At 44.7% G+C, this 14,882-nt stretch overlaps 2 protein-coding genes across 2 annotated transcripts; both read right to left on the bottom strand.

Moving 5' to 3' along the window:
* Positions 1-2,076: 2,076 nt before the first annotated feature.
* LOC127765974 (non-specific lipid transfer protein GPI-anchored 2-like) lies at positions 2,077-5,143 on the bottom strand. Its single transcript, XM_052290960.1, has 2 exons — positions 4,426-5,143; positions 2,077-3,679 (listed from the first exon to the last, which is right to left on the bottom strand). The coding sequence occupies exons 1-2, from the start codon at positions 4,871-4,873 to the stop codon at positions 3,528-3,530; spliced, it is 600 nt and encodes a 199-aa protein (XP_052146920.1). The 5' UTR covers positions 4,874-5,143; the 3' UTR covers positions 2,077-3,527.
* A 3,894-nt stretch (positions 5,144-9,037) lies between these two features.
* Positions 9,038-14,338, bottom strand: LOC127768226 (mitochondrial import receptor subunit TOM40-1-like). The gene is made up of 11 exons (XM_052293760.1): positions 13,973-14,338; positions 12,658-12,739; positions 12,487-12,586; positions 12,307-12,402; positions 12,171-12,221; positions 11,963-12,028; positions 11,199-11,300; positions 10,544-10,612; positions 10,377-10,460; positions 10,085-10,180; positions 9,038-9,495 (listed from the first exon to the last, which is right to left on the bottom strand). Exons 1-11 carry the CDS (start codon positions 14,181-14,183, stop codon positions 9,439-9,441), a joined length of 1,014 nt encoding a protein of 337 aa, XP_052149720.1. The 5' UTR covers positions 14,184-14,338; the 3' UTR covers positions 9,038-9,438.
* Positions 14,339-14,882: the final 544 nt, after the last annotated feature.

The following is a 14,882-nucleotide window of genomic DNA, read 5'->3' as shown; positions in this document are numbered from 1 at the left end:
AAAAACCACATGCCGCTTGCCGTCTTCCTGCCCAATTGAACTCCGGAGAGCGCGCGCGCCGGCCATGGCGGCAAGCCAATACATGGACAGGTTCACTGAACAACTGCCTGCCACTGCCAGAGACAGCAGCGAGTCACACGGAGCGGGCAAAGCGAAGCCCGGCGCGCGCGAGCGATGATTTGTCAATGGCCAATTGGCAGGCGCCGTGCTCCCTCCCGCTCGGGCAGCGGCTGCGCCTGAGGGGATCGTTACACGTGTAGCCGAGATCCTGAGTAGATTTCACTGTTCCATCTTCGAGAGGTAAGGTAGCCCGCACGCGTAGGGATTCGGATTCCGTGTCTCGGTCGCGCCTACCTGTCCATGTTCACTGTTCAGGACTTCAGAGAAATACTACTCCTAGCGTTGGTTTCCGTCGCGGACGATCTAGTAGAGATCTCGTGTTCGACCATCTCTGCATCTTTGCTGAGTAAATTTACCCTGATCTCGTGATCGAAGTAATTAAACCGGACTCTAAAGTTCCACCTTTCATCTGCTCCGCTACCCGTATCTTGTCAGAATACTTGTGTGGCATAGTAGTCCCCACACTTTCACTAGGTTCCTGTACACATCCATGAGAGATAATGATCTGAACATCGAGTTAAACCGGCGCATAAATTTCACAAGGGTGTACGTCAAAAAAATATCACAATGAAGAGGCATTATGTTCAGAGATTCCATCCACGGGGATGCGTTGTGGAACTGGAGCCGTCCGTAAAGAGAAATAATTAATCCCCACGAGTTTGGGCCTTGCGACTAAACCACCTAAATGCTAAACGGCCTATGAAAAAGTTCACTTTAGATCCCTCACTGGGTATAACACATTCTTCATCTCTTAAAACAGGTGTAAATATAGTCCCAAGGTGGTTTGGACAACGGTATTGGCTGACGTGATACCACATGACACTATTGACTTGATCTTCATCTAACGTGGCATCTATGTGATATAAGAATCAGAAAATATAAATAAAAATAGTCCCACATGCTAGACACAAAGGAAAATAATATAGAAACCCTAAGCCCACATGTCATCCCAACCATTCCTTCTTTCTTTCCTCTTTATTTTCTCTCTCCATCGTCCTCTCTATCCTCTCTCTGGTTGACCCCTCCCCTTGACGGCCTCAGTCGGTCGGCCAAGATAGCGGCGCCGACGGCAGAGAGAAGTGGGCACCCAGATGACAGCAATAGTCAGCCATCCCAACCGTTTCGTTGTCAATACTAGCATCCAGTGTGGCTGCCGGCCTCCGCTCCTCCTTAATCCCTCTCCACCCTGGTGCCGGCGTCAAGCTCCCTTTCCGCCTTCCTCTCCGGTGGGACGTGTGGGTCGAGGAAATTGAGAAGGCGGCGGTTGATGGTGCTAGAGCGGCAGGTGGGGGGAGGTTGGGGGAGCGGTGTTCTGGTGGAGGGCAAGGCATTGGGGGCTTGAGCTCCAGTGTCAGCCAGCTCCAGCGGAGGCCCACGCGCATGGAGATGGGTGGATTTGGCGGCATAGTCGCTGGAGGAGCGAGCATGGTTGGGGAGAGCAAATCTGGCAGTGGGGCGAGGCGTTGGGGGCTCGAGCTCCGGCCCGTTGTCGATGAGGATGCAATGGCGCTCACCAGGGCAAAACCTCCTTGGGTAGCCATGTTCCCTTTCTCCATCGCTACCGATAGGTACATGCGACCGCTGAGGTTGCGGTCGACGTTGTACATGGCATCCTTCCACTTGATGCAACAACGCGGGGTGGATGATCAGGACGGAGCTCTTGTTGTCGTAGCTCCTGTGGCAGGCCTTGAGAGAGGGCGAGCGACGCGGCGGCCAACATCGAGCTCCTCTGCCTAGCTAGTAGAAGGCCTCCACCCGTTGCTGCACTCCTCCGCCGTGCGTCCATAGGTCCACACACACACACACACACACACAGGGAGAGTGAGAGAGAGAGAGAGAATGGAGGAGTAGAGATGGGTCCCTCTGATATATGGGTCCTATATATTTTTCATTTTTTTCATGCTGACTAGAATTCCACGTCAGCCAAACCATCAAAAAACGACTAAGAGACTCGATTCATACTGGTTTTGATAGTTGAGAGATGCTCTATACCTAGTATTGCGGTTGGATGACATGAATTAAAACTTGACCCATAACTGTAAGGTGGACTTTTTCCAACGATCTATAATGGATGTCTCAGGAAAGGGTCCAATACGCAGAACACGGCCACAGAATCTCGACCCCTTTGCTATAGGAATAAGTTCACTTTGGGTCTTAATATATCACGAAGTATGAAATTCGTCCATAAACCGAAATACCATATACAACACCTCCCTCCCTTGCCTCTCAATACCACTGCAAATAATGTCCTATGGTGGTACCTACGTGGATGGTTTGACTTGATCCTTATCTCACGTGGCACTCTCTATCTCATCCTCCCTTCGCTATCAATGAGGAGTCAACGCCATGTGGGACGATGACCAAAGTCAAACCATCCACGTAGGCGCCATGTCAGCTAAAACCACCATTCAGATCGCCTTGCGGCCTTATCCACAATAGTTTTGAGAGTTGAGGAACACGTTGTTTCTGGTATTTCGGTTTAGGGACGAACATCTGACTTGGTGACAAATTGAGGGAAGTAAAGTGAACTTATTTATTTGTTGTACTTCACTACATGGGCTCAGAGGATCAGCTTGTTAAGTTGGGCCTTCCTTCCCTTTTCCCAGGCCTATCGGCGCTGCCAGCGCTATCTTAACCCAGCCCATTCATATTGGATTTTCCTTTTTTTTGACAACTATCCATATTGGATACTGTACTAGTTTCCTGGCAGGTAGGAGAAGAAGCAGACAAAACTGGAGAGACCAACCAAACGGTCGCCCTGTTGGCCACCTCGCGTCGACAACGACGGTCCACCAGCCGCCGGCGCAGCCCCACCGTACCTGAGCCAACCAGGCAACGCAGGCACGGCCGAAACGCACAAAACCAGGTCACACTCTCACACGAATACACGATCGACGGCGTGCACGCAAGGCCCCCTTGCCCCCGTACCACGCTGTTCCCCGCGAGGCCGTGTGTGTATTGTACACGCATCGCTGGCTGCCGATGGCATGGCACACGCGCACCGCAGCAACCGATCGCTGGCGATCCACACAGCGAGCAGAGTAGCAGCAGCGGCCACAGCTCGCAGGCTCACATGCCGCCCGTGCCCGCGCGCGCGCGATGCACCAACCACCTAGCCTGCTAGCCGAGGCGGCGTTAACCATGTCACGCGTCTTGCTGCCCCGGTCGGTTGCTCCCCCGCGCCGAAGCTGCTCGGCTCGGCTCCGCTAGCTCGCTCGGGCGTCGCCATCACGCGCCACCCACCGGACGAGGGTGGCATCGGGCATGGCGGACGCTGCTCGCGGCGATGACGCGATCTAAGCCGTGGGCAATGTCACGGAAGAATTCTGAGAGGAATTGAATCGACGAACGGTGTACATGCATGTACAGGTCAGATGTGTGCTGCTTGCCGGTGTGACGGGGTAGTTTTACAGGAGCAGCAGCGAAGCGGGGAACACCAGGAGCAGCAGAAGAAGAATCAGGTGGCGTCTTGTGGGTCGGTGCGTCGCCGGACCGCCGCCGCCGCTGCTGCCGGTGGCCGCCGTTGACGGTGCGTTGGCCGGCATGCCGCCGGACAACCCTGCCGGATGTTTGAGACATTGTCAGTACAGTCAAATCTCGCCGTGTGAAACAAGTATACATGAGAAATTTGATCAGACATTTTCTTGCCGTGCTGCTTTAATTTTGGCAGTGCCGACATTCGGCTACCCAAAAAGGGTGGTGGTTCGGTCGAATATTTTGATTCCTTGAAAGTTCTAGCCACTGAATATATCACTAACAGTACAAACATAATCACATTATCTGATACACCTACTTGATTACGTAGATTCACTTTGCTCTTCACTACTTCAGAAAACTCGATTTTTACATACAGTGGAGTAAAATTCTGCTGTATCGCGTGCTAGTGCTAGATGACAGTTGATTTGACAATGGAATAGGTGGAGGTGGAGCCAGGAGTACTGATTCCTAACGGGAGTTTGTCAAATTAAAGATGCAAATGATTTGATAGTTTTGAGCTACTAGTAACAACGTACTCTCTCCATCCCAAAAAACAAATATTAAGATTATATGGGATACATTATGCTATTAATGAATTTAGATAGTGTCACATCCAGTACTAGCTTAGTTTTTTACGGGAGGAGTATGTGCAGTATAAGAATCTAGTAAAGTACAGGTCTTTGATTAGCATGCAATTTTCAACAAATTAAAGGTTGTGCATTTAAACTCCACATTGCAAAAAGAAACGGAAAAGGTGTAGCAAAGGCGGTCAATTTACGACAGCTCCGTTTAATTGATTGCACGCGGCAGAGGGCGGCCGTGTCGTACCTGACTCCTCCGGCACGGCGCCGCCCGGCGGCTCGGCGACGGGCACACCGAGCGCGGCGCAGAGCCTGGGCGGGGGCGCGTCGACGCGGCAGATGGTGGGCAGCGCGAGGGCGCGGACGGCGTCGACGCGGACCCCGTACGCGCCGTACCCGCCGACGAGTCCGCACAGGCAGGCGGCCTCGCCGTCGACGACGCCCGCGAGCGCGCCGCAGCAGCCCTTGTCCGGCCGGGTCAGCGTGCTCCGGTACTCCACGTAGGTGAGGCACGAGGAGAGGTTCAGCAGCGCGCCCGTGCAGTCGAGCTCGCCGGGCCAGGGCGCCGGCGCCGCCCACGGCGAGGACGCTACCTGCGCCCGCGCCGCGTGCGGCTGCAGCGAGGTGAGCACGAGGAGCGCCAAAACGGAGGCAGCGGCGGCGGCCGAGGCCGCGGGCAGCATAATCATAGCCATGGCGCCGATTCTTGTGCTTCTTGATATGTGTTTGACATGTGGAGATGGGGAGCGCGGCGAGCGTGCGTGTGCGGCTGTGTGTTTTTGTGTTCGTGTGCGTGCGCCGAGTGACGGGGGTGTACTACATATACTCCATCTACAACAGCTTGGGGGCCATCAACGCTAGTTCGGGTACATCTCGTCAAGCCATACTTCACTGGAAAATATAAACGGATAATAATTGTTGAATACCAGAGGGAGAGAGAGAGAGAGGGGAATACTACAAATATTGGACACGTTGTATTGAGTCTCAGGGGTCTATATATATATATATGTTATATGGATTGTATCTTAAGTAAACTCAGAGAGATAGAGATGAAAACTAATCCTATCATATCACAACAAATCGGATACAATACGATCCTATCCATGTATTCTAACATCCCCCACAGTCCAAGCGTGAGCAACATGAACACTTAGACTGGAGAAGAAAGACGAGAGTGCTCAATACGGATGATAACCCTTTGTGTCATACTCGACGTAACCAAAACGAAGGACATGAGGGACCCATGATCGATGAAGCCATGTGTAAAGTAGTTGTGGTCGATGTAGTCGAAGTCGGGGAGCCAATGATGTCGAGATAGCCGAGCCGCAGGGTGCGCATGGGACGCCGTAGAGTGGTCGTGAGCGAGGACGTGTTGAAGACGATGACGATGACGTGCTGTTGCAGTTGTTAAGGAAGATGACGCCGAAGAGTCGATGTTGTCGAACCATGAAGGACGAGACGTCACATCGGGTTTGCCAGACCTAGAGACAACTCGGGATGAATGCGTGCAACGGGGTTACCAATACCGCACAGGCGAATGTAGGGGACCACCATGAATTGACACCAATGTCGGAGGAGCCTAGTAGAGAGGGCTTCCAAGATGGTTGCAGCGTGAGAACGATGTAGAGGAAGAATTGCCGGAGCAGCACATGGCCTCTATCCACGGAATATAATGGATCCTTTTAAACGCGGTATTGACAAACAAACAAATAGAAAAATATAGGATTTTGACAGGAATTTAAGTTCAAAACAGATGATTGTAAAACTCATGGAAAAACACATAAACAATCGTTTCAAGTAGGAAAAATGCAGAAATCGCATGAGAGGGATACTCAGAAAATTTTCCAAAAGGTTTGAACTCTTGCTAACTTTTCTCCAAAATCTCTATAGAATTGTCCATCCGTAGAAATTTCAAATGATTTGATAGGATTCAATCCATCATTTCAAAGGATTTGATAGGAAATTTCCTATACGATAGAAATCCTCTAAAATTTTTATGTTTTTCTACAAATCAAAGAGGACCTAGGTAGTTCTAAGGAGCTTTAGTAGATACAAAGATTGACGTGAAATTATTTTGATGTCCCTAAGATTTTATCTTATCACTTCATGGATATAAAGAAAAGAGAATGCTAGGGGATGGAATCCCATCCCAAGCACCCGCGATGATATCGTCTCCGTGATTGTGTGCCTTGTCCCCTATAGCACAGGCATCAAGCATGCAAAAAAAGAGCAGTGCGGCATTGGGAATGTGGCAGCGGAGAACGCCTTGCCTCGTTGCTCCGTCAAGGAGCATATCACTGGAGAAGTGGAAGGGACTCGCCGGAGAAGAGACCCATGCCCACCTCGCTCGGTCACCAGGGAGCACGTCATCGGACGTTGCTGCAGAATGGGAGCTCATTTGAGAAGGGCCTAACCGCCTTGTCGCGCCACCAAAGTACGTTTTCGAAGAAGAGGCCCGCACCGCCTTGTTGCGTTGCCGGGGAGCTCATTGCCAGAGAGGAGGGTGGGGGAATAGGGTCTTGCAGGAGAATGGTTCTGTATCGCTGGGGAGCACATCGACCTCGCCGGAGAGGGGAGAGGCATCGGTGAGGAAAATGTCGTCATCGCCCGAAAAGGGATCAAGGGAGAGGGAAAGGATATCGGCCTAGTACTTATTGGGTATTAGTAGGTACCGACAGGTATCGGTTGATACGATAGAGTACCAGATCTGATACGGACAAGTATCAGCTGGTACAGATAAGTATTGGTTGATACCAATAGGGTATCCGATTTAATACCGATAAGTATCAGCTAGTACTAACAAGTATCAACTGATACCGGTAGGGTATCAGATTTGATATTGATACCGGCAGGGTATCATATTTGATATTGACAAGTATTAGTAGGTACTAATGGGGTATCAGAATTCGATACATGCACGATATCATACTGTCTAATCGGAATCCCGTAATATAACAGCTCCCATAAAATAATATAACGTGTTCATATTTTTCCGTAAAGTCAATATTCGTAACTTTTGAATAATTGTTAAACTAACAATATTTAGTGTCACACATATTCATATTTTAAAGTTCTTTAATAATGCTAGCTCCAGGCTAGAATACCAACAAGGACACATATTCATATTTAGAACTAATATTATTCTTGCTTCGGTGAACTTTGTTGAGCACTATTTCCCTATGTCCCGTCATGAGCTCCTTTGCCTCTTTGACTATATAAGCTAGTCCCGACTTATCGCTGGTTTTGGCCTGAAGAAGTTGTACCACCGTACTGCAGTCCGTCTCTACGACAATTAGCAGGCACATCCATTGGATCCTTAGGGATAAACCTTCTTTGGATGCTAAAAACTCAGCTTCCAGCACCTCGGTGCAATAATCCAGAGAGTGCCATGATGCAAAAATAACTTGGCCAGCACTATCTCTTAGGATCATTCCAATTCCTCCCCGATCATCCTGATCTTCAAAAGACCCATCAATTTCAGCTTCATCCACCTTGTTCTTGGTTTCTCCCACTTCTGAACCGGTCCTATGTCAGGCAGCATCAATCTCGTAGCACGTTGTATGACATATTGACATAGCTCACCACATGCTTCGCCTTCTCCATATCTGCTTGAGGGTGTTGCTTGATTTGGAGTAGAGTGTCGATGTAGCTCTTGATAAACTTCTGCGAGACAGCCACCGGTGGTGCCGATTTGCCGTGAGCGATTTCATTTCATACATGCTAGATTCGCCAAAACACCATTAGAGACATCATTTGTTTAGGGATTGGGAATTTGGGATGAATTGAAGAGTATCAAAGAGCCACGCCATACCTGTGTTTGCAGAATTGGCTTCCTGTGAAATATGTCCTGCCTCCCTCATTGACATCCAAAGCGCTTTTGCATGTGGGCAACGACACAAAGCATGTGAAATATCTTCCTTCTCTACCCCGCAAATAACACAATGGTTTATCACACTAGATTCTGCTAAAAATTGCCCTGATATGAAGTATAGGTATATAAATATTTACTACTCCATACAATGTTTTATCATATTAGTTTGTGCTAGAAATTGCCATGCTTCTAGATCCCAAATTTATGAACTTCATCTATGGACGAATTGCTACCTTCGTGGCGTCTTCCACGGGTGACATGTTATTTTCACTCCTTGCTGTTTATGGCATGGCAGTATAACTTGTCATGTTTGTAAGTAATAAGGAGTATTATATAATTGCATTCTTGATGATTTTTTTTTCTCATATTTCGGGTTTGCAACGCATGTGGCCTAAACCCGACTACATTATTGCATAATCATGCCATTGGTTGGTGAGTAGAGCGAAGCTGTTGTCCGTCCTTGCTGTATTGCCTTCGCTGATATATTTGTTCCTTGGATACCTATAAATGATGTTAATGAAATCATAATTATATTTGTCCGGTTTAGAAGTTCATTGAGTAACACAGCCGATTAAAATTAAAAATGGATGTTGTAAAGTGTTGAGGTGCCAAAAATATCTTTGGCGATAAAACGTTGTCTACAGTCGTTAGTCATATTTTTTCTCGAACTCCAGTTGTGACCAATAAGTTTCTCTTGTAGAAATATTACTTGCTAGGCTATTGTCAGGGTTAGCTCAATAGCTCGTCCTTCTTGATAGGTCAAGTAAATTAGCGTATAGATTAGCAGAACATCATCATATGTTTAGGATTGATCATGCACATAAGGCGGGTACGCAATTTTAATACCTTTTATGCACTAACAAACAAAAAATGTATATTACACTAACAAAAATAGGTGCATCAGTCGGTAGCAATAACTTGTTCAGCAGACCGCAAATGGCTTACAATTTATGAACATAGGATGCGCGTGAGGACATCAAACATGAGATGACTTTAAATGCTATCTTCTGCAGCTCGTGCAAGGTGTTACTATTACACAAAAAGGACGAGCGTCGGACACTCGGGGTAAAATTTTGCCAGAGACAGTACAACATTATTAACACTATTCAGCTTGCTCCATCCAAGATTGAACAAAGAATCATGTACTACCCTCCCCTAATGCCCTTTTTATCTAGCAACCAAAATGAGACAACCTCCATCACGCCAAAAAAAGACTGTAAAAGTAGCAACAGCGTTCCTATATTCGCATTCACAACTCAGAAGGGCAAGAACCTGGTCACTCGTAACACGAAGCTTGAAGTATGTGAACATCCTTCCAAGGGGCATACAGCCAACCGCAGAAGTACCACATGTCCTCTCACAAGTCACGACCATTCCAGTTAACATATTTTACTCTCCTACGGTCATTCCAAAACCAAACTTGTAGTTCTTCTTTGAATGGTCAATCTGCACCACATAACATAAGTTCACAAAAGTCACTAATCTGAAAAACTCACTTCTTGTTAACAAAAAATATATACTTCATCTGGTCATGAGAACATTTGTTTTGGTCATGGGGGACTATGTAGACTTATTCCTATAAAATTATTTAGATTGGATGTATAAAAACTATATGTTGGATTTATCTCAAGCGTTACTTAGGCTGCCTTTGAGCCAGGGACAAAGAGAGAAGATTTCTCTTGTTCTCCGCGTGCACGCTTCCTGAACTATTAAACGGTGTATTTTTTTTAAAAAAAAATCTATAGGAAAGTTGTTTTAAAAAATCATATTAATCCATTTTTGAAGTTTAAAATAATTAATACTTAACTAATCATACGCTAATGACTCATCTCGTTTTACGTATCTTCTCAATTTTCTCCTTTCTCCTCTCAAACACTCCCTTAATATAGTATTATAAGTTTATCTGGTTTTTCGAACATTTTGTAATAGAAATTATAGTTCAAAGTTGCGAATATGATATTTTTATGATCAGAGGGAGTATAAATACAGTGGTAAGAATAGAGCAGGTTAGCCTGAACTGTAATACAACTAATACCTCTGCAGAAAGAAGAAAATTAACTCCCATGTTCAATCTCTCTTCCAAATATGCAGCAACAACACCATTTGAGTCAATTTTTCCCCTTAGTCGGCACTGCAGTAAAATTCATTGATAAATTCAAAACTACTAAACGGAAATATCAGAAAACAAGGAACTGCAGGAGCAAGAGTACACAGCTTTGTACTATTCACAGATACCCATATACACAAACAGGTCCATGAAGAGATGCAAAACTGGATAAGCTCAAGAAAGAATACATTGCTACTTGCTATTTGATAGAAACACTAACCTGCCTAAGCATATAGTCATAACCAAAGCTGGAAGTAACGTCCCTTGACATGTGATTATACATGAAGTCAGACGCAAGGGAAACCTGCATACCATATCCTTACAATCAGATTAAAATAAAGTGTGAAACTTCTGTTGAAAATAATGGTGGTCTTGGTGGGGCCCTACCTTCTCGGAAACTTTCTGGACATAGCTCAAGGCAACTATACCAGTACTGGCAACCTGTAGAGTACCCACCTACAATGGCAGTAAACAGAAAAATCTTGCTCAGTTTACACCCTCAAGGTAGCTCAATTCTCTTTGTACAAAACAAGAGGTTGTGTTAATTGTTAACAATGTCACTAAATCTGACAACTGAGCAATGACGAATAACAGTGCTTTTACAGTGATTGGTGAAAGGAAAGGACCAGATCTTGCTAAGGATTGTTTTACCGGGAATGGTGAGTTTCATTCTTAAGGGCCTGCTTTGATAGGAGTGGATTTGACCCAGCTCCCATCGGATTGGCAGGGAAAACACTAAAGCATACACAAACCTGAAGGATTGGATATATTCCCCCATTCTTCTAATCAAGCCAGCATTGTTTTCAGTGACATTAGGGGTACTGAACAAGTAACTTGGGGGAAAGTGCAATCCAAAATGGAAGAAATCTCAGTCTGGAAAGAGGACATCAAGTACACATGCAAACAGGTATACAGGATTACAGGGAATGAAAAGCTACACAGTTAAACCTCAATCAACTTGACTATCTTACAGCCCAAAACAGTTCTCAATCCAAAGATGAATTGTGGAATCGACTACTGACAAGGTCTATAAGCTCCTTACCATTTTATCTGAATTATATCGAGAAGCAAAACCAATTCCTGACTTCCTTTGGTGGCCAAGCCAGAATATTTCAGTTCCCATTGACAAATTCGGCGTAACACTCTGAAATGCAAAAGTTCATTGTTTCACTGTCAAGAATAGACAAGATTTAACAGAGAAGATTTTAATTTCACAACTGTACTTGTGCTAGATAAAGAAAATTTTAACTTCACAACCATATTTGTGCAGGTAATTTACCATAAATATAAACCAGAAATTGGTTTAGTCAGGATTAACATGTATCTGCCCACTAAACTACAAGGCAACTCAATATGAACCGTGAAGCCTATATGATCCAAATCCCAAACAAGGTGTACAAGAGGCAATTGTAAATTGTGAACCATAATTGCATAGCAGCATATTGAATGCACAAATGTCAGTTCTGACATGATATTTCCAAATTGATATCAAACGTAATACCTCAACTTCTGTCTGTAACCAAATGGTATAGTTTATTTCCAGTCGTAATATAAAAGGCAGAGGAAGGCGCAAATGAATCAATACAGCAAATAAACAGGCCAATAAGCATAACCACAATATCACAAATTCAAGACAACGAGATATTAAACCATCTTTCCTGCAGAATCTAAACAATCAATGAATAAACGAACAACTAAGGAGAAGCTTACATATCATCATTTTTCTTTTCAGTTTACCTAAAGTCCTGAAGATGACAATGTGAGGCTTTTAAAGATAAATGCACGTCTGCAAGTAAAGGTGCTTACCTGAATATAATTTGCCCCATAGAACGCATTATTTCCAATTTGAAATTGAGCTCGGTAGTCTGTCCCCTACACAGATTTGTGAATTGTAAGAGGACTACAGATATCAGATGGAAGCAATCAAAATTAAAAAGTAGTTTTCTAATAAGTAATTCTCACAGATTATTGAAATTCACTTATTGGTCAAAGAAGTGTAGTCTGAAATACTGACCTTGTAGTCAAAGTTAAACATTCCTTGGGAGTAATGCGGCTCATGAGTAAGCTGGGGAATGAGATTTCAAAAGCCAAATAAAGAAAAATATCAGTCATCACACATAAGATTAACCACAACATTCAAATTCAGGTACCTGTGCATTTATTTTCAGAGTAAGATCATCTGTCAGATCACATTTCACACGAGCATTCAGTCTTCCATCTGTCATCACCCTTCCTACAAGAATTAACTGTAGACAATTCCATTTCAAAATCACAAGTTACAAAATACACTATGCAAAAAATTCATAATATTCAATTCCATACGGACAAACCTTTGGATCTATAAAATTGGCACCGAATTCGTAATGTGATGTTGGAACTTTTATAGTTTCAGTTGACTGAGATGGAACTTCTAAGGAACCCATAAAAACACTGTTGATGTTGTCAGAATAAATTGCCCAAAAGAAAGTGAAACACATATCAACATTATCTGTTTCCCTTACCTGTGGCTGAGTGAGAACTTCTGATTTAATCCTTTAGTGAAGTCAAACCTCAATCCTTCAAAAAGTTCAGGTTTCAACGACACTGAAAATGGAGAATGTCAGCAAACTCACAAAAGAAATGTTCAAGAGCCAAAATTCAGATAGAAAATAGCATGTATGCAACAACAGATCAAATCGCACAATCAGTCCTTTCAAGTTTAACACTGCAATGAGGGTAGGGTAACTCATGCAGAATGTTAAGGTGTAACTAAGATTGGTGAAAGGTATTACAAGGATGGAGCTATGTTTGCAGAAGCTAATGTTTATATGGTATACATACTAAGCAATCAAACTTTAGAAGGAAACTGTGCACGTGAGTGTGGCCACAGTGCAATTTCTTCTGTGATTGTTCGTCATTATTTAGGTTCAAATGTAAGGAGTTGAAGGCATTTTCAGACAAATATATGTGCACGATTATGTTGGTCTGAATGTAAGAAACTGTAGATACATTAAAGGTTTTTTACCTTACACTACGCTAACTATGTTTAATCACCTAATTATAAATTTGTAATATCCTCCTTTATTATTCATTAGACAAACAGGTTTGATAAACTCATAAACATTAGGAACAGCCATACAGTACTTAATAAGTCATTGGCCATTAGGTCACTTGAAAAAACAGGAAAGACTCAACAGCAAGAATTAAAAAAAAAAAGTTAACCCTGCCCCTTTCTAAAGCCTGAATTGCACATTGTAGCATGACAAGGTTGCTCCACTCAGAAGTCGGAACAATATTGGGACTAGGGTAGTGGCACATGGCTCTGAGTTCTGGTAGTATGGGAGGATACTACCATAGTACCATGTGCAAAAAGATATTACTGCAACACTAGAAAGTGTAGTTTGCACAAATATCGCATGGACTAGGATTTGTTGAGTGCAATGCACCAGTAGTTAATGTAATCTACGTATATTACAAATGAATAGAGAACAGTGATTCCAAATGCCTCGAGATTCCAGAGTAAAACATGCTATTCACAAATTTTAGACGACAAATGAATCGCCAAACAAATTCTAGGACTCACAACTGAAACAACCAACAAAGCACTGAAGAACTACACATTTCAGATTCAACAGCAATTTGGACCAATGGACCACCGAACAGCATCAAGCAAATCAGTTCGCGACCGAGCAACCTACTATACCACCACTCTATCACTAACCACGAGATAATACGCATCATCATGAAACAATTCGCCAATGCCGCAGCAATTCACACGCGGTAGCAGTCAAAAAATAGCTAAACAAGCGAAGGAGCGGCAAGGATGGGGGCACGAACTGAGGGCCTCGCGCTGGATCTCCTCGAAGGGCACGGGGCAGGGGAGGTTGAGGTAGTCCACCTTCTCCACCTCCTTCTTCTTCCCCTCCTCCTCGCCGTCCGGCTTCGGCGGGAGGATCCCCGCGAGGCCGGCCCCGTACGGCGGCGCGGCCATGTGGGGCTGCGCTGTGGGCGGCGGGGGAGGCGCGGCGGCGGAGGCGGCCGAACCCATGGCGGCGAAAACCCTAGATGTCGGGGGAGGTTCTGGATGGGCTTTTGGGTGAGGGGGAGCGAGCGAGGCGTGGGCTCTCGTCTCCCACCTCGCGACGCGGCGGAGGTGGAATTTTTCACCGACCCCCTTTTGATTTTCTTTTTTTTCTTTTCCTCTCTCGCTTCAGACCTTCAGTCGCTTCTCCTGCCGCTGCGGCGAGTGACGCTCTTTTCATGAGTTCTGGGAGGGTTCCTTTCAATGGGAGAAATGAAAAGAAACCCTCCCAAAACTATAATTAATTAATTATAATGTATAATCACTGTGTAATTAGAACAGTACACCATAATTACACTATATAATTATATTGGATGTGTGCATAGCAAAATAAGATTGGTATGTACTAGCTCATTATGGCTGCATGGCCTTAACCATAAGATTGTGGGTTCTTTTCTCACCTCTTGTGTTAGCATTTCTTTTTTCTCCGCCAGATTGCACACATTTCAAGGTGAATAGTATGATCAAGAAAATCAAGTGAAAGGCTAAGTAAATATTCGGAATGAGACATAGCAAAAGCGTTCTCTATTTTCATGGTTTGTTCTCTATTTTCATGGTTTGATTTTTGGCAGAATTGCGTAAACCACCTTAATTATCATTATAATTTTAAGTTTCTTACCCATAACCTCTTTAATTGTAAAAGCCCACCCACCCAATATTAGCGCA

Source organism: Oryza glaberrima, chromosome 3, assembly GCF_000147395.1.
Source record: "Oryza glaberrima chromosome 3, OglaRS2, whole genome shotgun sequence".
Lineage (NCBI taxonomy): Eukaryota > Viridiplantae > Streptophyta > Magnoliopsida > Poales > Poaceae > Oryza > Oryza glaberrima.
This window is presented reverse-complemented; position numbering and strand designations above follow the sequence as displayed.

Bases quoted from the DNA above. Each gene is read 5' to 3' on its own strand.
- LOC127765974 (XM_052290960.1), bottom strand. From the start codon at position 4,873: ATGGCTATGATTATGCTGCCCGCGGCCTCGGCCGCCGCCGCTGCCTCC. The intron at 3,680-4,425 runs GTACGACACGGC...AACATCCGGCAG, and splicing joins CGCCGTGCCGGAGGAGTCAG to GGTTGTCCGGCGGCATGCCG.
- LOC127768226 (XM_052293760.1), bottom strand. From the start codon at position 14,183: ATGGGTTCGGCCGCCTCCGCCGCCGCGCCTCCCCCGCCGCCCACAGCG. The intron at 12,587-12,657 runs GTAAGGGAAACA...CAACATCAACAG, and splicing joins AAGTTCTCACTCAGCCACAG to TGTTTTTATGGGTTCCTTAG. The intron at 11,301-11,962 runs GTAAGCACCTTT...TTTGCATTTCAG, and splicing joins ATGGGGCAAATTATATTCAG to AGTGTTACGCCGAATTTGTC.